The sequence below is a fragment of the Balaenoptera borealis genome, assembly GCF_965194805.1.
Source record: "Balaenoptera borealis genome assembly, chromosome: 11".
Taxonomy (NCBI): Eukaryota; Metazoa; Chordata; class Mammalia; order Artiodactyla; family Balaenopteridae; genus Balaenoptera; species Balaenoptera borealis.
In genome coordinates, this window is record NC_138868.1 from 10300932 (window position 1) to 10325455 (window position 24524).

The window sequence follows — 24524 nt, forward strand, 5'->3', positions numbered from 1 at the left end:
GGATTGGGCTGCCTTTTGATAGGTCTTCATCCCTGGAAGTGTTTAAGCAAAAGCTTGACTGATGGGGTCTAGGTGGCTAGGGAAGGTACCTGCACAGAGCTGAAGGTAGAATTTAGTCAACCTTTCAGCTTTCTCCCAGCTGGATGATCCTGATTTTCATCCGCCACCTGCTCACCACTTCCCTGCCTACCATCCCTGACTGTGGCCTGAGGCAGCTGCAGAAGGGGACAAGGAGGAATCTGTGGGTTCAAGACTGTCTAGTGCCCCCTGACCAGGGAGCAGGTGGACCCACTGACCGGCGCACCCAGGGTTAGGGTGCAGACCTGTTGGCAGGCTGGGGGCCGGCCTAGAAGTGCTCAGCAGCGAAACGACCCAGCGTCCCACGTTGTACAGCACAGTCATCTCGGGATCCACCTAGACCAGCAATGACCGGGGCGCGCAGCCTCCTGCTCCAGCCTTGTTCCCGGAGTCCCTTTCCTCTCCGGGCCTCAGTCTGACGCCCAGAGCCCGTCGCAGGAAGCCGACTCCCAAACCCGGGCAGGGGGTGTGGGCCGAGGACGAAACCCCGCCCCCAGGGGTCCCTGATCTTTGCCCCCGCCCCGGGCTCCGCGCCTCCCCTGATGGCCACCGGCTGGCGGGCGGTCGCCTTTGCCTTTTGTGTGTTTTCGTTCCGAGGTGCCAGAGACCCCCCGCCCAGCCGTCCGCCGCGTCCCCTCGCGGCCCCGTGCCCCTCCTCTCGGCGTCCCCAGCCCCCCTGCTCGGCTCCGCGTGCCAGCTCGGGGCTCGCTGGTTCGCTCCCCGCGGCGCCAGGAGGAGGGGCGAGGGCCGGCAACCCCCTCCCCCGCGCGCGGCGCCAGAGCCTAGCCGAGCCGGGGGGACCCGCCGCCGCCGGTCATGTGGGCCGGACTGCTCCTCCGGGCCGCCTGCGTCGCGCTCCTGCTGCCGGGGACCCCGGCCCGCGGCTACACCGGGAGGAAGACGCCCGGGCACTTCGGGGCCGAGAGGTAAGCGCCCCGCGCCCCTCCCCTGCCCCTCCGCGGGAGCGCTACCGGCGCGGTGCGGGGAGGCGCGGAGGGGCGTCCCGGAGCTGCGGGTCGGGGCGCCCCCCTGGGCCACTGTCCGCGCGCGGGCGCAGCCCAGGAGGTCCGGACAAAGGGACAGCAGCTTGTGCTCTGGGCGGGTGCCCGTTCTGCGCCCCTGGTCGCGGCTGTCCTGATTGGGATCTGGCCGGGGGAACGGAGATCCAGGCGCTAGGTGAGCCGCTCTGAGTCCCGTGGAGCCCCGACCCCTGGCGAAGGGACCCCGGGACGTGCCACCTGGTCTCCGGACTGGCTGGCTTTCGCTCCCGAACGTGCCCGTGGCTCTGCCTAGACAGTGCCTGGCCTGCCTCGCGGCTCTGGCCGCTCTGAGGCTGGGGGCTTTCCCTGTGTCCAGGCTCTGCGCACGCCGTGGACCTTGTAGCCGCCGGGGTCTCTCTGGGTTATGTTTCGGTTTCCGCCTGTGTGTGCGCGCGGTCGGGGGTTGGGTGTTTTGCCCCTTTGCTCTTTCCCGATTGATGTCGCCCTCCCCTAGCGTTTCCTCCCGGCGGAGGCCGGGCCGCCGCGGGCCGAGCGCGTGTGTGCGTGATGCTCCGAGCGAGGGAACACGGTGTCAGCGGGCGGCCTGGCCCGCGGCCACGGCCTCGGGGGCGCGCAGGGGGGCGGCCCCGCCAGGCTCGCAACTCGCACGTGTGTTCCGCAGCCACCGCCAGTTCCTGCTCAGATCTGCCCGGCTCCGCGGCGTGTCAGAGCCTTCCTGCCTGCCACCTGTCCCCCGTCACCGCCCGCCCTAGGCTCCTTGGGGCGCTCTGGCGGGGGCTCGGCCCCTGCCCACCTGAGGGTGAGGTTCCACCAGCCTCCCGGGAATCCTTCCATCTGCCGCTTTGGTGGCACTCCTGTCCCTTTGAGACCCCCATCTGAGGAGTAGGAGCTGCCGGCTTCTCCTTCCCAGGCTGCTGCCCTAATCGCTCCAGCGAGGGCAGCGGGTGAGACATCCCTGCTGCATCCCCCACCCCCTTCCAGGGCCCCTTCTTCTGTGATGACTTCAGAGAGTGAAAAGGCTCTTGGAGGCTCCAGGGACAGTTTTCTGCAGACGTTTCTGTTTTGCCATGTGCCCTGAGTTTCCCTTTCTAGAATATTTGTCACTTTTGACACAGATTATTCTCCCGCAGAGCAGACTGGGTCTTTCCATTCACGTCCCCAGTGCCTGCTGCCGTGCCTGGCACATCACGGGTGCTCTATAGACTGCCTGACTGGCAGTATCAGCTTCCAAACACGGGTAGAACACAGCTGGGAAGGGTTTTCTTCTTCTTTTTCTTTTTTTTTTTAAAATTAATTAATTTATTTATTTTTGGCTGCATTGAGTCTTTGTTGCTGCGCGCGGGGGCTACTCTTTGTTGTGGTGCCCAGGCTTCTCATTGCGGTGGCTTCTCTTGTTGTAGAGCACTGGCTCAAGGAGCTCGGGCTTCAGTAGTTGTGGCACGCGGGCTCGGTAGTTGTGGCTTGCGGGCTCTAGAGCGCAGGCTCAGTAGTTGTGGCCCACAGGCTTGGTTGCTCCGTGGCATGTGGGATCTTCCTGGACCAGGGCTCGAACCCGTGTCCCCTGCATGGGCAGGTGGATTCTTAACCACTGTGCCACCACGGAAGTCTCTGGGAAGGGTTTTCTTGTCCCTATTCTTTTGCAGCAGGATTCCCAGTTCAAACCAGGCTGGACTTCATCATCCTCTGCCCAGCCCATCCCAGAACCAGTTCTAGTCATCGTCTCTGTCCCCCTCCAGGCCTGAGCACATGCAGCTCCTGTCTAGAACATTCCTCCATTCTCACCGGCTTCTCCTATTCTCTCTCCAGCCTCAGCCTAGGAAACCTCCCCTGAGCTCCTTGGGCCTCCATAGCCTGTAACGTTCTGGCACTTGTCACGCTATGTTGTTATACCTGGTTCCTTGTCCGCCCCTTGAAGGTGGGGAAAGTGGCTTGTTCGTGGCTGGACTGCCTCCCCCAGTCTCGAGCACACTGGATTCCCCTTCACTCTTTTGGACAGCTCACCAGTGCCCCCTCCCCCATCCCAGAGATGTCACCTGGGGAATGACTTCTCTCCAGCTCCCCCCTTTCTCTTTTCTGTTGGCTTCCCTTCTCAACCTTTCCCTCAACAGCCATTTATTAAGCACCTATGATGTGCCAGGCGCTACCCTTGCTGCGGAGTTGAAGAAAATAGATGAAGCCCCTGTCCTCAGGGAGTGGTAGGGGAGCCAGGCAATGAACAAATCAACAAACTAATAAGTAATTTAATGTCCCAGGAAGTAAGTGTTATGAAGCAGAATAAAGCAAGGTAAGGGTGGACAAGTAGGGCCTCTCTGAGAAGGTGACATAAGCAGAGAGACCTTTTACAGGAGTGGGGGAGCTGTGTGTGTCTGGGGAAGAACCTTCCTGACAGAGGGGACTGCAAGTGCAAAGGCCCTGAGGCAGCCATCCCTGCGGCTCTTCATCCATTGCTGTCTTCTATCCTCAGCTCTTAGACCCTCTTTGCTCTGTGTCCATGGGGCAGGCATCTGTAGGAGACTAGTGTCTGTTCTCTTATACCTTTGTCTTTGTCCTGCCTCCAGAAGGGACTGACTGTCTGAGTCATTTTTCTATGGAAACTTCCCATTGTCCTCCCGGGGAGTGGGAGTGGAGGAGGTCTCCAGAACTGTTTGTTGACTGACGTACTGACTGGCTGGGAGGCTTTCACTGCCCAGTAGGTGAATCCTCCCCTTGGTACAGAATGTGGAAGGTGCTCTCTCCTCTCTTGCAGACGCCGGCTGGGCCCCCACGTCTGCCTTTCGGGGTTCGGGAGTGGCTGCTGCCCTGGCTGGGCGCCCTCCATGGGCAGTGGACACTGCACCCTTCGTAAGTGCCTGTCCCCGTGCCCCAAACATCCTCCACAGCAGGGCGCTCATTCCCTGGGCTTGCCTGAGGGACAGACTGGGGGCCCCAGTCCCCACTCCCTCGCCTGTCTTTATCCTCTCAGCCCTCTGCTCCTTTGGCTGCGGGAGTGGCATCTGCATCGCTCCCAATGTCTGCTCCTGCCAGGATGGAGAGCAAGGGCCCACCTGCCCAGGTAACTGGGGGCGGGCAATGGCTGATGGGAAGAACTCTATTTACACTGAGAATGTGCCAGGCACTGGGCAATTGTGCCCTAGCATATCATTTTCAAACAACCCTATTAGGTAGACATTCTCATTCCCATTTTATAGATGATGAAACCGAGGCACAGAAGCTAGTGTCTCGCCCAGGGTTACATGGCCAGCAAGTGGCAGAGCTGAATTTAAACTCAGGCCTGTTTGCCTCCAGAGCCCCCTTCCCAGCAGAATTTAGGAGGAGCCGGGGAAGGCGGGGGCGGCTGGGACTGTCGAGTGGCGCATGCTCACAGGTGCGGTGCCTGTTTCAGAAGCCCACGGACCCTGTGGGGAGTACGGCTGTGACCTCACCTGTAACCATGGTGGCTGTCAGGAGGTGGCCCGAGTGTGCCCTGTGGGCTTCTCGATGACAGAGACAGCTATCGGCATCAGGTGTACTGGTGAGAGGCGTGGGAGCAGCAAGGAGGGGGCGGGCGGGAATGAGGTCTCTTCCCTGTCCTCCCAGGATGGTCTCCGGAGAGATGCCAGAGCAAAGCTGAGCCACGAGCAGCTCTGAAGTGTAAGAGTGGGCAGGCAGGCAGGCAGGCAAACACAAGAAATATGCCCCTTCTGCTATCTCACAAATACTTATTGAGCACACCTCATGGACCGGGGACTGAGCTGGGGCTGGGGTTACGAGGGCAGTCCCTGCTCTTATGTTACTTCAGAATGTGAGGCAGGGAGACAAGTTAAGGACAATGACAGTCCCCCCATAATGGGGCCATCACCTGTGGAGTGCACAGTGCCAGGGCCCACAGGGGCACAGGGAACCGGACTGGAGGTGGGCTTGACCGCAAAAAGCCTCCCTCAGGAAAGTGACATTTGAAATATGAGCCAAGAGAAACTCAATAGTTATTTTGTAAAAGTATTATTGGTTCACGATTTTAAAAATTTCCTATGCACAGTCTGTTACTGTCCCCAGAGGCAGCCACGGTGACCAGTTTCTTACCTATCTTTCCAGAGAGCTTGAAAGCCTTTTTAAATTTTTTTAATTTGGATTTTGTAAAAATAACCTTTCTTCCCCTGAATATAAAAGTAAAAAATAACTTCTTTTGGAACATTTGGAAAGTACAAGAAGGGTAGAAAGGTGAAAATAAACCTGTCCCAGAAGTCCCTACCCAGAGATATTTGTTACTAAAATGAAGTTATTTTTTTTCCCTGCCCTGTCCCCTGGGTGTGTAGGTGTTTGTGAGTGTGTATGACTGTGGGTATATGTGTGTCAGGCATGCCTATCTGTCTGTTTTATAAAATTGGGATCATACCTTATCTATAGTTTTCGTTCATTATTTTTCTCACTTAACTTTGTCTTGGGAGTAGGAAATAGTCCTTATAACATCATTTTTTTTTTCAGATAATCTATTATAGGTTTATTTAGAACTTAATTCTCACCTTGAGTATGCAAAATACAAACTCCACAAAATGTTCATTTTTTTACTTTGTAGTTTACAAATATACAAAATAGATGTTTGCTTAAATTTATATTACATATTTATTAGGGCAAGGAACTATATAGAAAAAAACATTTGTTCTGCTTAAGGCATACTTGGGAATAAACCATTGTACAAATTATTGCACATCTGAAACCACAGTGCATAACAGACTGTCTGCATAAAAAGGTTAAAGTAAACCATGTGTATTTACCCGACTTAGGTCATAAATGTAGATCGGAAGACAAAAATAGATTTTCCTTGTCAAAGTATGCAGCAGTTTGAGAACTTTGGCCTCATTTGGTACCTTTAGAACCAGGACTCACCAAGCACCATCGTTTAGGCTATTAAAACACATTTTCTGTACCTGAATTTCTTCCTCTTCTTCTAAGATCGTAATAATGGCTTTCAGAAGGCAAAGAGAATACAAGGTGATCTTTATGCTTATATTGCATCGAAACAATTCAAGGGATTCTGGTCTTCCCTCCCCCCAACTCACGGATCTAATTTATACCCTGATATCCACAACTTCCAGTCACCCCCTTGGCGTTTTGTAAGTCCAGGAATATATATTCAAGTTGGATTTAGAATTGGAATGATAGAAGATCCAGTCAGAGACCCCATATGTGCTTTGTTGTTTGATTTCCTCATGTCTCCTGATCATCCGTTCACAAGTTGATTTGTTGGGAACTTGACCATGATTGTAGTGCTTTCCGGCTGGGTTCCTCCCCTCACCGGGAAGACAGTGTGAAAGGTAAAAAATACTGAATTCTCATCTGGCAGTGTGGGCCATATCCACTGTTTGGGGATTTTAAAGTGCCTCTTCATGTGTAAGGCAAGGTGGTCCGACCTCGAAAATGCCCGGTCGCGCTAATGGCACTGGGAGGGGCGGTGCCCAGTGTGTTTGCCGTAGTGCCTGGTCAGTTCATCTGAGCAGGCAGATTTCCACCCACGGCCGTCCTAGTCACAGTGGTAAGGTTTCTCACCTGTGTGGGTTCGCAGGTGTGCCTTGAGATGAGAACTTTTCTGGGGCCACGACCTTCTCACCCTCTTTGGCTTGGGCTCCTCCAGCATGCAGGAACCGGGTGGCATGAGCTCTTGGTAATGGAGCGGTGGGACCTGCGGCTGCATCTGGTGGGGCAGGAAGGGAGGGTAGTTGGGCCCGGGTTGGGGATGGAAGCCTGGGGGTAGTGGCAGGGCAGGATGACAGTCCCTGCTGCTCAGCATACAACATCATTTTGAACGGCTGCAGATGTAGCTGCTATAATCTAAGTACCCAGTTCTGTGCTATCCATCCTTAGCTTGTCTGCAGTGTTTCACTGCTACAAATAATGCTGCGATAAAGAGGCTTCTTGTCAGCCCCTCTGACTATTCCCAGAAAGAGAACTATTGGGTCAAGGGTCCCATGAAGGAGTTTTGGTGCTCTCCCCCCCAGCCCCTTCCAGAAGGTTGAAGTACTTTGCAGACACACTTCTCATTGCAGAGGCAAACTGGACCAAGGAAAAGCCAGAGACCAATGTCAAAGCAAGTGCAGGGAAGTGGGGCCCTGGCCACCATCACAAGGGGCCCAGTGGGATCGGGTGAATCAGGGTGGGCTTCTTAGAAGTGGTGGGTGTGGTCCCAAAGGTACCTGCTGTGGGAAGAGCAAGAAAGGAGAATGGAGGTGACCAGCAGGCATGGGGGCCAGGGGGTGGGAGGGAGGCTCAAGTGGGCAGAGTAGACTGGAGTGGGCGGAGCTGACCTCATAGGTCCTTAAGGTTCTGAGATAGGAAGGGCTGCCTTGAAGATCTGTCTCCCAGCCCCCCTCCCCCCTCAGGCCTGAACCTCCCTAAAGCACTACTTGGATCCAGTCACCCCACCCTGGGCAGAAGCCTCAGGACTCCTTTGCGCTCTATCGCTGAGCCTTTACCCACCACCTCTCCAGCTCAGCCTCACACTGCCCCGACGGGAACCTGAGCTTCAGCCAGACTGGGCCCCCGGCGGTCCCTGTGCTTCCCGGAAGCTTCTCAGACACTCTCCACTCTGTGGGCCCCCCTCCTGATGCCTCTTGGTCCTCTCAGCCCACCTCTCTTCCAGCACACACCTGCCGTGGCCGGGCAGTCCCTGGTAGGGCGCATACTGCCGGCCGCACGCGGGCCTCTCGTGGCTGTGTGTCGTGGCTGTGTGTCGTGGCTGTGTGTCGTGGCTGTGTGTCGTGGCTCCTATGTTCTCAGGCTGCAGCCATCTGGAGAGTCAGCACTGTGTCTTAGTGACATTTGTGTCCTCGGCAGCCCCCCTTCCAGGTCTGCTGCATGCAGGCGGTGCTCAATAAGCATTTAAGGGAATTTAATCAGCCTTCCTGCCCACTCCCCCTGCCCTTTCGGGGTTACCCTGCAGGTGGGACCATTGGAAATAGTTCTGTCTCAGCCAGCCTCTCCGTCGTCTGTTCTGCGTGGGTCAAAAAGAGACCTGGCCCCTCGGCCTCTTCTTTCTGGGGGCATCCCTAAAGCTGTATGACTAACCTGGTGCCTTCTTTCTTCCTGGGGTGGGGGTGGGTTCCACCCTGCTGAGGGCAGGCCCTGTGTGGGCACAGGGTCCTCGTGGGGTGCATATTCTCCCCACACCCGAACCACGTTCAGCATGAGCTATGCAAGAGTGTTTCCTCGCTCCCCAGACATCGATGAATGTTTAAGCTCCTCTTGTGAGGGCCACTGCGTGAACACGGAAGGCGGGTTCGTGTGCGAGTGTGGGCCAGGCATGCAGCTGTCTGCTGACCGCCACAGCTGCCAAGGTGAGTGGCTCTGGAAGGGGTAATGGTGGTGCCGTCGCCACCGCTGCTAGGCTCTGATGCTGAACTCACGGCCCTGCCAGGCCCAACGCGTGCTCTCCAGGCATGATTGCGTTTCACTTTCACCACAGTCCTCTGAGGGAGATGCTGTTCTCATCCTCACATTCTGGATGAGGCTTGCCCAAGGCCATTCTGTCAGTAGGAGGAGAAGGAGTCGGCTTGCATGCGGGCACGTCTGACGCTAGGGCCTTTGCTCCGGACCACGACTCAGTAGAAACTGCTGCTGCCATCACTGTAGGGTAGGGGGGTGGTGGGGGTGAGGGAGAGGCCGAGGGGAGGGCTAGGGTCAGGAGAGCAGACTAACCGGAGGGAGGAGGCCGCTGAGCTGGGGGAGGGCTGAGGGGACGGGTGACACGTCCCGGGGGCTCTGTGGGAGAGCCGTGCTGTGAGAGTCACCTCAGCCACCTGCCCTGGTACTGGGCCAGGCCCTGGAGACACACAGCCAGTAAGAAAACATCCTGCCCTCCAGCGACCTCCCCACTTCCCCCACCCCCGGTCTGGTGGGAGGGGAAGAACAATGAGGGTGGGTCGAGGGGCTAAGTGCTGTGGGAACCCAGGGAAGAGAAGGAATCTTTCCAACTAAGTGAACAGGATGAGCGAGACCTTTTAAAATAATTACTCATTCCTTAAAAATGATTTTTATTTACAGAAATTATGTCAGAAAACATTCTCTCTTTAACAAGGCAGCTAAGACAGAAGCTCCCCTTGATACTGTGGTATCATTTTCTGGGTGTTTGAAATTTTCATAAATTATTTTAAAAGTTTTAAAAGTCATGGCACTAGCCCCAGACCGTCTCTCCCACTCCCAACCTCTATGCTCCCTAGAGAATAGCCCTGGTGTCAGTATCTGCTTGGGCTGCTATAACAAAATACCACAAACTGGGTGGCTTAAACAACAAAAATTTATTCTCACAGTTCTGGAGGCTGGGAAGTACAAGATCACAGTGTTGGCCCACTCAGTTACTGGTGAGGGCTCTCTTCCTGCCTTGCAGACAGCTACCTTCTCTTTGTGTCCTCACAAGGCAGAGAGAGAGCAAGCTCTCTCATGGCTCTTCTTCTAAGGGCACTAATCCCATCATGAGAGCCCCACCCTCAAGACCTCATCCAAACCTAATTACGTCCCAAAGGCCCCACCTCCTAATATCATCACATTGGGGGTTAGGGCTTCCATTTATGAATTTGGAGGGAATGCAGTTCATCGATAGCACTTAGTTATCAATCTGATGAGTGCCCTGCCTGCCTCTCCCCAGTATGTGTACATACACACATGTGCACTTACAGAGGTATGATGATAAGAGATGGGTGGCTAACAGTTGTTGAACTCCTGTATTCCCGGCACCATGCTAAGCATTTAACATGCATTTTCTCAATTTCATCCTCAAAATTGTCCTATGAAGTTGGTACTGTTTAGTTCCATTTTCCTGATAGGAATACTGAGGCTTAAAGAAGTTAACTTTCTCAAGATCACATTAGAGCTTCGATGTGAACCCAGTCATTCTTCTGCCTGCTTTCTTCCCTTCAACAATCTGTCATGAAAATCTCTTCACATCAGGGTCAATAGACTTGCTTTATTCTTTTCAGCTTCTGCCTGGTACTCTGCAGTGCAGATATCCCATAGTTTACTAACTCTTCTCTTATTGATGAACATGCAGATCGTTTCCAGCTTTTTCCCAATTTCAAACAATGGCTTGGGGAAGCTTTGACAGAGGAGGTAGTTTAGAAGCTGAGTTTCGATGTATGAGTAGGAGTTTTCCAGCCAGACAAGATGGGAAGGCATTCCAAGCAGATAGGAGAACATGGGCAAAGGGGGAGGGCCACAAGAGCATGGTGCCTTTGGAAGATGGCAAGAATTTGGGCCAGAGTAAAGGTGAGGGGCAAGGAGAGAGGTGGGAAAGGCAGCCCAGGACTCGTGAGCTATGGTGCTGCATTGGTGCTTGTGGGAGCCTTGGAGGGATTTTAAGCAGAAAGTGGCCTGATCAGAGGTGCCCTTTGGTCAGAATATCCTGGGGGCTCTGTAGAGGGTGGCTTGGGAGGAGCACAGGGAGGGGCAGAGAGACACACAAGGCTGTTGTTATCCTCTAGACCAGAGACAAAGCCCAGGGCACCTGGGCTAGGGTATGGCAGTGAGGGTAGAGAGAAGTGGGCTGGTCCAGGGAGGACTTAGGAGTTGATAGACTGAATGTGGGTGGTGAGAAGGAGAGGGGTTAAGAGTCGGGTAGGGGATAGTGATGAGAGAGGTAGGTAGAGAGGACCACCTATTTCCAAAACTCTACGGGGAAATGAGCTCCAGCTGTGTCCTGTTCCCTTCCAGACACTGATGAATGCCTTGGGACCCCCTGCCAGCAGAGATGTAAAAACAGCATTGGCAGCTACAGGTGTTCCTGTAGAACTGGCTTCCATCTCCACGGCAACCGGCACTCCTGTGTAGGTAAGGCAGGGGACCCTGTTGTCTTCACACTTAGGCTGCCAATCAGGAAGACGGACAGGGCGAGCCCAGGGACAGGGAAAGGTCAACAGTCCGGACCTCCTGGTTCCCTGGAGCCTGCAAGCGCTTGAGCCTTTGCTCAGAGCCTGCCTTTCCCTGGGGTTGGCGTGGCTCCTAATGGAAGACCCCGTCTTGGACTTTTCCTGGCCACATGCCACTTTCATCCTGTTATGTTTCTCTTCCACCCTCTCCCAGATACACCCCAAGGATTCCTCTCTGCTCACCCATTTTCTTGGCTGCCTTTGCTCCCCTTGGTAAATAAAGCACGTTATGTCTTGATTCCTCTGGTTTAGAAGGAGACCCCTGTTTTCTCAGCCCATTGCAGAAATTTCCAGAAAGGGATTGGCATGTTTGGCTTGAGCTTGGCTCATGGGTTGAAGGTGGGGTCCCATGGGCCTGAAAAGAGACCTTGTTCTAGCAGAGTTGGGTGTTTGTCCTGAAGCCTGCCCTGAGCAGTGTGGTGATTTTTGAGACTCTTTTTTCAGAAGGGCCCATAGCACCCGATGCCCGACAGTGGGTTGGTGGAAGGTTTGGAGATGAGATTCCCAGTGGGGCCCATGCCCACCAGCCAACACTTAATCATTGCTGCACAGTGCTGGGGTATGAGCCACTGGTGCATCCATTAAATGCCTACTGGATGTATGAACCTTCCAAGGAGACTAGCACTAGATTTCAGCCCCATTCCCAGACATCTGAGTCACATTGGCACCCTGGGGCAGGGAAGGACCCCATAAGAACATGGCAGGGAGACTCCCCCAGCCTTTTGGGGTAAGGGATGGGGGAAGAAGGACTCGGTAGCCCCGATAAGGCAGCCGTCGGTAGCGAGGCTCTCCCGCAGATGTAAACGAGTGTCGGAGGCCACTGGAGAGGCGGGTCTGTCACCATTCTTGCCATAACACCGTGGGCAGCTTCCTGTGCACCTGCCAACCTGGCTTCAGGCTCCGAGCTGACCGAGTGTCGTGTGAAGGTGAGCGCTGGGCCCCGCCCCCCGGTCCCAGGCCCCGCCCCCCGGCCCCAGGCCCCACCCTCCCGGAGCGGGCCCTCTTCCTTCCCCCTGAACTTTTTTTCAGTTCATCTCGTTTGTTATTTCCAACATCCCCCTTTCATCCTTTGTGTCTTCTTCCACTTCTTTATCCATTCTTTTATTTTCCTTTCACTGTTTCCCCAGCCCTACTGTTTCCTCCCAAATAGTAAAAGGAAAAAAAAACAACAACAACAACAAAAAACAATGATAAAAATAAAAAAATAAAATAAAAAAGAAAAAGAAAAAAAAAAAAAAAAACAATGATAGAGGAGCATGTGACGTAGGAGTCCCAGTAACCTGGGCTCCCAGGGGCACTTTGGACGGTGTGGTGTCAGATCTCTGCCATGATTTAACAGCGTGCGTGTAAACGTCCATATAATGTCGTGTCAACACCGACGGCATTCTTTCTAGTCCAGGGCCAGTTTTCCAGCGTGTAATCGCCCGCGATGGTCTGAGCTCAGCCACCCCGTTTCCCCCTCCCAGCCCAACCTGTTTTCTCCCCGTCTCACTCTGGTTTGTGACTCTCTTCCTTTTTCCTGTCTCTCACCCTTGCCCCTCATCTGCCTCCTTTGCCGCCCTCTTGTTTTCGGACTCTCTCTCTCTCTTTCTGTCTTTCAGACTGTTGGGCAGTTGGTGTCCATCTGCAGGGAAAATGTGCACTGTTCCTAAGTGTGTGTGTGCGAGTGTGTGTGTGTCTCAGGGGAGACATCCTCTTGGAAGCTGGCCTGTCTGCCATGGGCCCAGAGAGGACCCTGGGCTCTTCCTCCCCCTGAGCCTCAGCCTCTCCTCCTGGGAAGCCACATCTGGATGGGAGAGTAGGGGACACACTCCTGACTTGTCAGGAATAGGGAAGGGTCACTCCCAGGTCGGATCCCTGAGGGCTTAGAGAAGGTCTGCCTGGTTCAGGAAAACCCGAGTCTCCTTTGTGGCCAGCGAGGAAGGGAAGGGAGAAGACGCTGATTTTGCTGCATCTGAAGCAGCTGGACCTCCCGCACCACCAGCTTGTAACTTCGGGCTGCTCGTGGTACTTTTTCATCAATCTTCTCCCGTGATCGTCACCGCAGCCCCATTAGTTTGAGGTTGAACTGGTGGTATTAGATCTATCATGTTGATGAAGAAACTGGCCCAGAGGCATTCAGTGATTTGTGGTGGTGGGCCTGAGTCCACGCCCCTCGAATCTCACCTCCCGCCCCTGCTGCCTCCCTGCAGACGCCTCTGTGTTTCCGTTTCAGCTTTCCCCAAAGCCGTGCTGGCCCCATCTGCCATCCTGCAGCCCCTGAAGCACCCCCCTAAGATGCTACTGCTGCTTCCAGAGGCAGGCCGGCCCGCCCTCTCCCCAGGGCACAGCCCTCCTTCTGGGGCTCCAGGACCCCCAACTGGAGTCAGGACCACACGACTGCCATCTCCCACACCTGCACTGCCCACGGCCTCTGCTTCTGCCCTGACGCAGCTGCTGTCCACCCCAGTGGCCACCCCAGTGCCTAGTCCCTCTCTGTTGGGGACCCTCAGACCTCCCTCACAAATCCAGGAGAAGGTGGTGGTGACCCCTTCCTTGCCCAGGGGCCCTGAGGCCACACAGCTGGCACCAGGGCCCTCTGCCTGTTGGCACCTGGGAGCCATGCATGAGTCCGGGAGCCGCTGGACAGAGCCTGGCTGTTCCCAGTGCTGGTGCGAGGTGGGTGTGAGGGGTCCTCCGGGCTTCCCTGGTCTGGTGTCTGGGGCATTGTGGTGGCTGGAACTCCAGTTTCTGCTTCTAGGATGGGGAGGTGACCTGTGAAAAGGTGACGTGTGAAGCTGCTTGTTCTCACCCGGTTCCCTCCGGAGATGGGGGATGCTGCCCATTGTGTACAGGTGGGAGCCGGTCTGGGGAAGGCTGTGAGTTTCTCACATGGTACTGCCTCTTCCCTTTCCGAGCCTTTCTGCAGCTGAAAGGCTGTTCTCCAACTTCCGTGTGTCACCTGAAGGGTGATCCCTGGGCCCAGCCCCCAGAGCTTCTGATTTAGCAGGTGCTTGGTAAGGCCCGGGAATTTGCATTTCTAACAAGTTCCCAGGTGACGTTGAGGCTGCTGCTTCGGGGACCACACTTTGAGAACCACTGGTCTGTGCTCTCAAGGGGAACTTCTGACCTTCCGGGGATCCTTTTTGGGCTTCGTTCTTTCATTTATTCCTTCATTCAGCAAGTTTCTCCAGACCCACTCTGCAGTCCCCTCCCCTGCCCCAGTCCCCCTCCTACTGCAGGAGGAGTAATCATTTATAAATTCTACCCCCATTCTGATTCCCTCCCACAATCTACTGACCATTTTTCATTTGCTTCCCATTGCTGTTAGGATAAAGACCTCAAATCTTAACAAGTCCTTCAGCAGAGCTCCTTAACACGCACCCTGCACGTGAATCGCTGGGAATCTTGTTAAAATGCAGATTCTCATTCAGTAGATGTGGGGAGGGGCCTGAGCGGCTATATTTCTATGAAGCTCCTGGTGGTAAGATGCTGAGGTTGCTGCACTTTGAGCAGCAGTGGAAAAGTCTTCCTAAGGGTTAAAATGAGAATGCAACTTAACTGATTTTCTTAATGATAATTGTGATCTTTCACTGTGTCCCTACTGTGTACTAAGCCCTGAGTGTAAATTGCTGTGTACATTACATCTGAGGTTGTGCATCCTTCCAAGTCCCCTGCAGGGCATATGGTGGTAGTATTTCCATTTTACAGTAAAGAAACTGAGTCCCAGAGAGGTTGAGTGACATGTCCAGGTCCAAGGCCACTCAGGTGACAGGCCAGTTTTGGAACCTGGGGCTGTCTGGCTGCCTTTCCTGCCTTATGGGAATAAAATGCCATGCTTTCAACACAGTTCTGGGTTTATCAGACATAAATGGGACCCTCCCAGGGCACCCTGTGTGGGTGTCTCCTGTAGTTCTCCAGGGGTCTTGGGACCACACCGTTCTGAGTACCTAGATCTGTCACTCCTGGGGCATCCGAGCCAGTGAGAGAAGGTTCCAGGTACATTATGCCTGGAAAAGTAATGAGACCTCAAGCTTCCTCTACTTTGAAGAGGTCTGATGCCTCCACTCCTGTTTGTCTTTCAAAGGCTGTTTTCACAGTGGCGTCATCCGGGCTGAAGGGGACGTGTTTTCACCTCCCAACCAGAACTGCACTGTCTGTGTCTGTCTGGTGAGTATCACAAGATCCCTGAAGCCTCGCCGGTGTTTTCTTAACCTTTGGGGGTTTTAGAGGAAGGGGGAAAGACCGGATGTTAAAGGTGAGCTCGTTGAATGGAGGGAGAGTTCTCAGGTTGTGGATTTTGGTCGGAACCTGTGGAATTTAAAAGCGTGGGGGATGGGAAACCTGTAGCCTGTGGAGTCAGGGAGGCTTTTGCTGAGCAGAAAAGAGCCAACAGGCAAACAGGGTCCATCTGTCTAGGAAGGGGAGGGGATGAAACTCCCTCGGAAACTTCCTACCAGGGAGGCAGTTTTTCTCTCCAGGCAAAATATTTGCCGGCACAATAAAGGTAGCCGTGTTGGGAGGGAGAAGGCTCATTACCAGACTCAGCTTGTTAAGAGTATTTTGCTTGAGGCAAATTCACTCCTCCAAGAATAGTTATTAAGTTCCTACCATGTGCCAGACCCAGCCAGAGGCTGTCCCTTGGATTGGATCATGAGCCCCCCCCCGGTGCATACCAGGAAGGGGCTTGGTGTTTTCCATCTAGCTCCTCACCCGAGGCTCCTGGCGGCTCTTCAGGGTCGGCTTTACAGTCCCCATTCTACAGGTGAAAAGACTGAGTCTGGGAGGTGGCAGAGCTGGGATTTGAGCCGCGGTCTGTCTGCTTCCAAAGCCCAGGCTCTGCCCACCAACCCTCACTGCCTCTCACCATCTTTAAAAGCAGCCCTGGTCTGGCAGTGATGGCGGAAGCTGTAATGTAAAGGCGGGGCGGGGGGGCGGGGCACGTAGATCGCTACCGCCACCCTTATTGAGCCCTTCCTGTGCGCCACACTTGTGAAGTGGCCAAGCGCTTTCGTGCCTGATCACATTTCACTCAATCCTCAGCAACCCCAGCAGAGGTGCCCTTTCCAGCTCATCTCACAGATAGGGAGAGGGAGGCTCAGAGAGGTGATATACTTTGCCCAAAGTCACACGACTTGGAGGAGCAGACCCTGGACCTCAGGTCTGGCTGACTCCAAAGCCGGGGGCTTTTTTGTCTTAACTTCAATTTTTTAAAAATTGAGTTTTAAATTTAACTCCTTGGCCGGTATTAGTCACTTGGTTCAAAACTCAGATGCACGGGAAGGTGTCTCTGGTGGAGTAACCTCTGTTCTCCACTTCTCAGCATCCTTCCAGAGCTTCTGTATGCCATGGGAGGGAATGCCATGGTGGGGGCCATGCCATGGGGGGCAGTGCCATGGGAGGCTAGGCTCGTCCATTTTCACGAGGAAGGCAGCGTGCCCTGCTCTCTGGTCTGCCCCTCGTCTTGGAAAGGGGGATGTTGGAAACTACACCATAATAAACCCTGGTACTGGGTCCCAGCACAGTATCCTTGTGTGACCATGGTGGCATTTAAAGGTCTTGGATGGCTTCCCTTTTTTTTTTTTTTAATATTTATTTATTTGGCTGCTCCGGGTCTTAGTTGCGGCATGCGGGATCTTCGTTGCGACATGCGGGATCTAGCCCTGACCAGGGATCGAACCGGGGCCCCCTGCATTGGGAGTGTGGAGTCTTAACTACTGGACCAACAGGGAAGTCCCAGGATAGCTTCCTTTAGGAGGCTTTCATGTGGGACAGGAATCCTGGGGGTGGTGTGAAATAGGGAACAAGCTGGTCTGTTGGGCCTGACGGTCTACCCTCCCCCAACCGTACCTCCTCTCACCTCCTCAGGCTGGAAATGTGTCCTGCATCTCCCCCGAGTGTCCTCCTGGCCCCTGTCAGGCCTCCCCGAAGTCGGATTGCTGTACTTGTGTGCCAGGTAAGGGACTCTTTCTGGGGAGAGGACAGGGTGAATTTATGACGGGGGTGGAGCGGTGTCTTTAGAGTATGTTTTTTTTTGGGGGGGGGTGAGTGGAGGAGAGAGGAAGGAGATTGATTTCTGCTTTAGAAACTCAGATCAAATGAAGCATTTCAAAGTGCCCGTTTTAATTGAGCACCTACTGTGTGCATAGTGGTTTGGATGCTAGGTTGGGCTCACAGCCCAGCCTGCCCCCTGCCGGGGTTGGTGCCTTTAACACAGACAGGAAGGGGTTTGGGTCCACCCTTGGCGTGGCTCTGTCCCGAGACTGGGAGGGGGTCTCCCCTGCCACACTAATGAGTTGGTCCTTTGTTAAAATGTGGTTCTCTTTCCTGAGATGACCTCATGGCCGTCACTGCTGGCTCTGGACCATTGCTCTGTGGGGCCCTTGCCAGTCCTGATCTCATTGAATCCGTGTGGCGCAGCCCTGAGGGAGTACTATTCTTAGCCCCATTTTATAGATGAGGAAACTGAGGCTCAGAGAGGTCATCACTGCCCAAAGACACACACCAGTGAGTAAAGGAGCAGAGCTTGAACTCAAGCTTACCTGATTTCAAAGCTAGTGTTCTTATTAAATACTATTTTTCCCTTGACTTTTGAATGCTATTTTAATTTTATTTATTTATTTATTTTTGCCACGCTGCGCGGCATGTGAGATCTTAGTTCCCCAACCAGGGATCGAACCTGTGCCCCATGCATTGGAAGTGCAGAGTCTTAACCACTGGACCGCCAGGGAAGTCCCAAATGTTATATTATTTTTAGTTAAAACATGTTTTGAACAGGCAATATACTCCCTGTGAGGTAGGAACTGTTAATCCCATTCTACAGATGAGAAAACTGAGGCTTAGGAGAGCTTAAGTATCTTGCCCGTAGTGAGTTGTGTAGCTGGGATTTGAACCCAGTGCCCTCTGACTAAAGCCAGGTGGGCCCCGGCAGGTTTTCAAGGTTGTTTTTACCAGCAGGGATGGGGGATCTTCATATGAGAGGCTCTCACTGAATCCTCCCTGCCTCCAGGGGCTGGCAGCATTCCCAGACCTTGCCATAGGTGTCTGGGGCCGTCTTTTTTCATTTCTTCTTTTCTCTTACTCTTTAGTTATTCCGGGCTTCCCTTCCTTCTTGGTTAAGGACCTTAACTTGCATGTGGTTCATTCTCTGTCAGTTTTTTTTTTTTGGCCGCACCGTTCGGCATGTGGGATCTTAGTTCCCTGAGCAGTGATTGAACCTGTTCCCCCTGCATTGGGAGCTCGGAGTCTTAACCACTGGACGGCCAGAGAGGTCCCTCTCTGTCAGTTTTTAACTACTGGTGTACCTTTAGGTGAGGGTTTGGAGGGGAGCAGCGATTGGGCTTTTGGGTGTGGGTGTGCCGTGGAATATTGTGGGGGTGTGTTTTCTTCCCAGAGACCCCCCCCCACCCATTTGCTCCCCCTTTTCTTTAGCTGCCCAGAGACCTTGAGCTGCCTCTTCCTTTCTCCTCCGCAGTGAGATGCTATTTCCATGGCCGGTGGTATGCAGATGGGGCTGTGTTCAGTGGTGGTGGTGACGAGTGTACCACCTGTGTCTGCCAGGTAGGGGGCTGAGTGGGTGGGTGCTGGGGAGGGGGCAGGGCACACGACTTTCCCAGGATGCCTTGACCAGGAGAAGAGGAGCCGCCATGCAGCAAAAGGGAAACTGAGGCAAGAAAGAGACTAAAGGGGCCTTAGCATTCGCCAAGGCCTTCCCGCAGTCTCATTGAAGTTCGCCCTTCAGCATTGCTATTTATAGAGCACCTACTGTGTGCCTGGGACAATGCTGGGCGCTGGGGACGCAGTTGAGCACAAGACAGCCCCAGCCGCCTCCGTCAGGGGCCCACAGCTAGGTGGGCAATGGACAGGGGAGCGGGGCTCTTAACGAGGCTGTGGGCTTCAGGGAAGCCTACTCGGAGGGAGGGATGCTAAGCCGAGACCTGAAGGATGACTAGGACAACCCGGTGAGGAGCTGAGACAGGTGTGCCTGGCAGAGGGCACTGCGTGAGCAGAAGACCGGAGGCGGGAGAGAGCAGGGCGAGTTCTAAGGCCTGGGGGTGTCCATCCTGGCTGGAGCCCGGACTGCGAGAGGGACTGGAAATGCGGCTGAGGTGGGGATCCTGTTTGGGCTGAGTTCCAAGAACAGGGCCTGGGGTGGGCCTCTCGTGTAAGTGGTTTTCTGAAGGAGTGCTCTCGGGAGAGACTGGCTGGGGAAGCAAGTCAGGCAGGGGGAGGGGCCACAAGAAGAGGGGTCTCGGGCTGATGCCACGGGGAGCTCTGGAGTGTGAGTGGCCCCGCAGAGGTGGGTGTGTCCAGAGGCCAGGGAGCTGGGCTCTTCTACCCCCAGCATCAGGTGGTTGTAGGTACTTCCTTGCTCCCCGGGGAGTGGGGGTGAATGAACCATCCAGGCACCTGGAGGACGTGACCCTCATCAGCCAAGGGCAGTGCTTAGGGGAAGGGGTCTGTGAGGGGGCAGCGATAGCCTCTGCGTCAGTCTCAGTCATGAAGGGCTTTGCCAGCCAGGCAGAGGGTTTGGACTTGGCAGAGCTGCCAAGGGTTTTAAGTGGTGGAGTGATGTGATCGGATTGGTGCATGAGAAAGTTCTCTGGCTGCAGGTGGGAGTGGATTGGAGTGAGAGCAGAAAGCTGTTGCAGAAGTGAGAGGAAGATTCTGGAGGCTGCAGCTAGGGCAGCCGGGGGCCCTGCAGCCACGCAGCCGGCATATTCCTGGGACCCTCTCCCAGCCCCGCCCCAGCCCCCAGGGAAGGACTCGCCGATCCTTCCACTCTTGCTCCCTGGAGATTTGTCACTTTTAGGGGGGTGACGGCAGCCTGCCGGCCTCCTCTTTGGCCCTCACTGGTTTGTGCCCCCTGGCTCTCTTCCAGAATGGGGAGGTGGAATGTTCCTTCACACCATGTCCAGAACTGGATTGCCCCCGCGAGGAGTGGTGGCTGGGCCCTGGGCAGTGCTGCTTCACCTGCAGGGAACCCGCACCCATGACAGGTGAGGGCCGCTCAGCCCTGCATCCCAGGCTGCACCCAGCCCCAGGCCTGGATGCCCGAGCCGGGGGAGGCTGAGCTTCACCCACTGAGACTCTGTGTGTGTGTGTGAGTGCTCTCTATGTGTGTTGTGTGTGTCTGTTTGTGAGTGTGTATATTTGTGTGTTTTAAGTTTGTATATGAGTGACATCTGTGTGTGAGCTTGTGTACGTGTCTGCGTGGTTGTGTGTGAGTGGTATCTGTGTGTGTGTTGTTGAGTGTGTGTGTCCGTGTGTTTTTGTTGTGTGTCCGTTGTATCTGTGTGCATGTGTCTGCGTGGGAGTGGTTTCTGTGTGTGTGAATGGGTGTGTTTGTGGGTGTGTGTGGACGTGTACGTTTGTGTGCGCGTGCCTGTGTATACCAGGCTCATGTCAGGCAGGAAAATTCACTAACGGAGGGAGCCAGGCGGCAGCAGCGGGCAGCTCTGGGCCCAGTGGGGGGCTGCGTGGACTCAGTGTGAGTGAGCAGAGGCGTCTGTCTGTCCTTGCTGGGTGGTGCTGTAGGTCCCGCGGGCATTCAGGACCCTCCTCGGCACTTCTGCCCACTCGTCCTTTCTCCCCCGCTGTCCCCTGGCCAGGCTGCTCTCTGGACGACAACGGGGTTGAGTTTCCGGTTGGACAGATCTGGTCTCCCGGTGATCCCTGTGAGTTATGCATCTGCCAGGTGAATGACAACCTGCGCGCCTTCAGCTGCTTTCCCCACCCTTCCCCGTCCCGGGCCGGGCAGCCCTGCCCCTGCGGAAGCGGGGCCACCTCAGGCCTGTCCCAGTCTCGCTTCCATGCTATCAAATCCCGTTTTTACAGAAGGGGCTGGGATCCAGGTTATTCTGTCCTCGGTAGATTTTCAGGATGACAGAGCTTGGCAGTCTGTCTGTCGTAAGAGTGCTGTGTGACCCACCGTGCATGTGCGGGGAGCTGCTGGCCTATGGAGCTGGAAATAGGATTCCCAGGAGCAGGTTTTCGCCGGGCACCGATAACAGAGGGAGCTGGGCAGCCCGAGGCCTAGTAGTTAAGGCCTTTTCTGTGAAATTGCGAGGCTTCCTCCATTAATGTGAGTCACGTGACCTCACCTCATCAGAAGTGGGTGAGGGTGCGTGAGTTTGAGAGTCAGATTGACAGACATGCAAACACAGCTATTTGCCAAGAAACGTGATCGTTTTAGCTCATGTTCAAGTACGGTTGGCTTTCCTTTCTACTTTAAGAGAGTTTTTAGTCGCTTGGAGCTTAGAGCTTTATTTCTCAAAATGAGGTCCCTGCCCTGGCTGTGTCGTTGCCATCACCAGGGGGGCCTTGGTAGAACCTCAAGGCTGCCCGGGGGCTCGGACTCAGAATCTGCATTTTAATCCCCCGGTGACTCACGTGCACATGAGCGCGTGAGAAGCGCGGCCTTCAAGTCCCTTTGATGCGCCATTTGTTTAAAAAAGCCTTAGACCCTTAGAAAACTTGGAAACGTTTCATTGGAATTAGAGTGGGGAGCAAAGTACCTCCGCTGCCTTTTTTCTCCTTCAGGACTGATCTAGGGCACTCATATTACAAGAAAATAACACGAAACTTCAACTTCTTACGAAAAAAAAAAAAAACTGTATATGGCGCTTTCATCTTCTGAAAGACATTTCCGGTGGAATAGCTTTCTATAAAAATAGGATTTTATTGGACTCCATAGATTTGGGGTGAGCCAGGGTTTCAGGGAAACTCGGAGAAGAGTTTGGATGAGGTTATGGTGCAGCCTTGGCTGCTGCGGGGAAGGGACGGGAAGCCGAGGAGACCAAAACCCCAGCTCCGACCTTCCCCCTCTGGGATATGGGAAGGCTTTTTTCTGGAAGGCTCACACCCCCTTTCCCAAGTAGCCGGTCCTCTTTGGGGGACCCCTGCCACCTCCCAGCTGCATCATGGTGCCTCTTAGGGCAGGCTCCGGCCAGTTTGCAGCACCACCCTTTCTTTTGGGGGCCTGTGGGGTGGGGAGGTGGGAGCTGGCGTGGCAGGTGGGGTCTTGGTGAAGTTCTTCCTCCCTTCAGGCAGATGGTTCAGTGAGCTGCAAGAGGACAGACTGTGTGGACTCCTGCCCTCACCCGATTCGGATCCCCGGACAGTGCTGCCCCGACTGTTCGGCAGGTAAGGCCCTGCCTGGGGGGCCGGGGACGGCATAGCACCCCTGGCCCCCACATCAGGGGTCACCCTGTATCAGGCTTCTCTGTGCAAAGCACCACACATGCTTCGTCTCTGCTCATCCTCGCAACAACCCCATGGGGCAACCCCATTTTAGAGATGAGGAAACTGAGGCTCAGAGACGGAAAGCAGTTTGCTCAAGGGAGGCCCTGTCTGGGTGCTGGAAGCAGATATGAAGATATGCAGAGCTTGCAGCCTAGGTGGGGTGATAAAGGAACATACCTGTGAGACAATTAGAGAACAGGGAGAGGAAATTAAAGTGATCCTTTATGTTTTAATAGTAATTTTCACCTTTTCCATTATTTCAGAAGTGATATTTTATTATAGAACATTTAGAAAATACAGAAAGCAAAGAAAAAAATTAAAAAGGACCCATTATCACTGTTAACTTCATGGTTTTATCTTCCTAGTCTCTTTTTTGTGATATAACATCAGTATCTATATATACCTCTACCTCTATAACATATCTGTAACATGCATCTATATCTATATATCTATCATGTCATAGATACATAGCATATCATAGATGTTTGTTATATCTTTTTTCTTCTTTTTTGGCCGAGCCACACGGCTTGGGGGATCTTAGCTCCCTAACTAGGGATGGAACCCGCACCCTTGGCAGTGAAAGTGTGGAGTCCTAACCACTGGACTGCCAGGGAATTCCCTATATATTTTCTCTTATAAAATGTTTCTCTACTGTCCCATCACCTGCTTTTTTTTTTTAATAAATTTATGTATTTATTTTTTATTTTTAGCTGCATTGGGTCCTTGTTGCTGTGCGCGGTCTTCCTCTAGTTGCGGCGAGTGGGGGCCACTCTTCATTGCAGTGCGCGGGCTTCTCATTGCGGTGGCTTCTCTTGTTGTAGAGCGTGGGCTCTAGGTGCGTGGGCTTCAGTAGTTGTGGCACGTGGGCTTCAGTAGTTGTGGCATGTGGGCTCAGTAGTTGTGGCTTGCGGGCTCTAGAGCGCAGGCTCAGTAGTTGTGGTGCTCGGGCTTTGTTGCTCCGCGGCATGTGGGATCTTCCTGGACCAGGGCTCGAACCCGTGCCCCCTGCATTGGCAGGCGGATTTTTAACCACTGCGCCACCAGGGAAGCCCACCATCACCTGCTTTTATACGTACCAGTATGTGATAAATATCATCAAGGTGGCAGCACTCAGATGGGGCCTCTGTGGGCTTCGGAAAGCAGAGACGGGAGCTGTAGGGGACCCTCCTGGAAGGTGGGGTTTGGGATTCGACTGAGTGGAGAGGAGCAGAGAGGACAGCCGTGGTGCCTGGCACCCAGGTTGATTCTCCGGGTCCCTCATCCTGATCCTGCCAAGTGAGGGGGTAGGAGGAACGGCTCCCTTCCCTGGGGGAGAACCTTGAAGTAAAGACACTATGATCCCTTTGCTGAATCCAGCGAGAAAAAAGTCAGCACCCAATCCAGACATATGTTCTGTCCCTTCCCCAGCCCCCTGGGCAAGTGTCTAGAGAGGCCGTTGGCCTGACCTTTGCTGCCTAGAAACACCTTGGACTTTCTTCCTGGCAAAGGCCAGCCATTCCCTGGCTGGCCCTCACCACATGCTCTCTCTGGCAGGCTGCACCTACACAGGTAGAATCTTCTACAATAACCAGACCTTCGCGTCCGTGCTGGACCCGTGTCTGAGCTGCATCTGCCTGGTACGACCCCCCAGACCCGACCCCTGTCTGCGGAAACTCCCCAGAAATAGCCACCAGCTCCTGAACCCTGGAGGCAAGATCCAGAGACCTCCAAGAGAATGGTCACTTCTGGATCATGGTGAAAGCTGGCTCCCTTCAGCCCTGCCCGGGGTGACTTTACCCAGGACCAGAGAAATACTTTTAACCCTGCCTGGCAAAAGTCCTCTGCTTCTGGGTGACCAGGGAGGGTCTTGGGGGCCTTACGGTATAAAATATGGCCCAGGGATTCTCCCTGAGAGTGGAGGTGAGGAACGCAAACCCAGGACTCTGTACGGAATCTTTAATATACTCACATTCTCGAGCACCTGCCATGTGCCAATCCCTGATCTCAGCACGACCTGTTAATCCATGGGGAATCCTATGAGGTGGGTACCTCCATCCCCAGCTGCTAGGTGAGACAACCGGGCACAGAGACCCCCACAACTAGTCAAGTGAAGTGCCAAGAATCAATTCTAGTATCCTGAGTCTGCTTCAGAAAGCACACTTTTACCCCTAAGCCATACTGCCTCTCAGTCTAAATGACAGGAATATCATTTAGTATTTGGAAAATGGAAAAAATAAGTCCTTATTGCTTGTCATGCTAGAAATGTTTCATGCTGATGGGGCTTCTTTGCTGGCGGTGGGTGAAAAGGGACGGGTCTGCAGAAAGATCGAGAAACTTGGGGTGAACATCTCTG

General features: G+C 54.1%; 1 protein-coding gene across 8 annotated transcripts in view; it reads left to right on the forward strand.

Annotated features, from left to right (window-relative positions):
- The first annotated feature begins 781 nt into the window (after positions 1-781).
- The window catches only part of VWCE (von Willebrand factor C and EGF domains), a 29743-nt gene continuing 6000 nt past the window's right edge, over positions 782-24524 (forward strand). Inside the window, exons 1-16 of one of the 8 annotated variants that reach the window (XR_014231649.1) lie at positions 782-1004; positions 3826-3920; positions 4042-4131; positions 4462-4590; positions 8270-8386; positions 10755-10871; positions 11767-11895; positions 13185-13627; positions 13710-13803; positions 15036-15118; positions 16817-16904; positions 18423-18508; positions 19830-19947; positions 20560-20645; positions 21997-22093; positions 23726-24212. Coding sequence is in view for 7 of the 8 variants with exons in the window: in XM_082342657.1 (XP_082198783.1) it covers positions 895-1004; positions 3826-3920; positions 4042-4131; positions 4462-4590; positions 8270-8386; positions 10755-10871; positions 11767-11895; positions 13185-13627; positions 13710-13803; positions 15036-15118; positions 16817-16904; positions 18423-18508; positions 19830-19947; positions 20560-20645; positions 21997-22093; positions 23726-23808 (1965 nt within the window). In the remaining variant the exon portion in view is untranslated. Of the gene's footprint in view, positions 1005-1051; positions 1255-3825; positions 3921-4041; positions 4132-4461; positions 4591-8269; positions 8387-10754; positions 10872-11766; positions 11896-13184; positions 13628-13709; positions 13804-15035; positions 15119-16816; positions 16905-18422; positions 18509-19829; positions 19948-20559; positions 20646-21996; positions 22094-23725; positions 24213-24524 lie in introns of those variants that run through there. The other 7 variants (XM_082342657.1, XM_082342652.1, XM_082342653.1 and 4 more) reach the window with 7 other exon arrangements.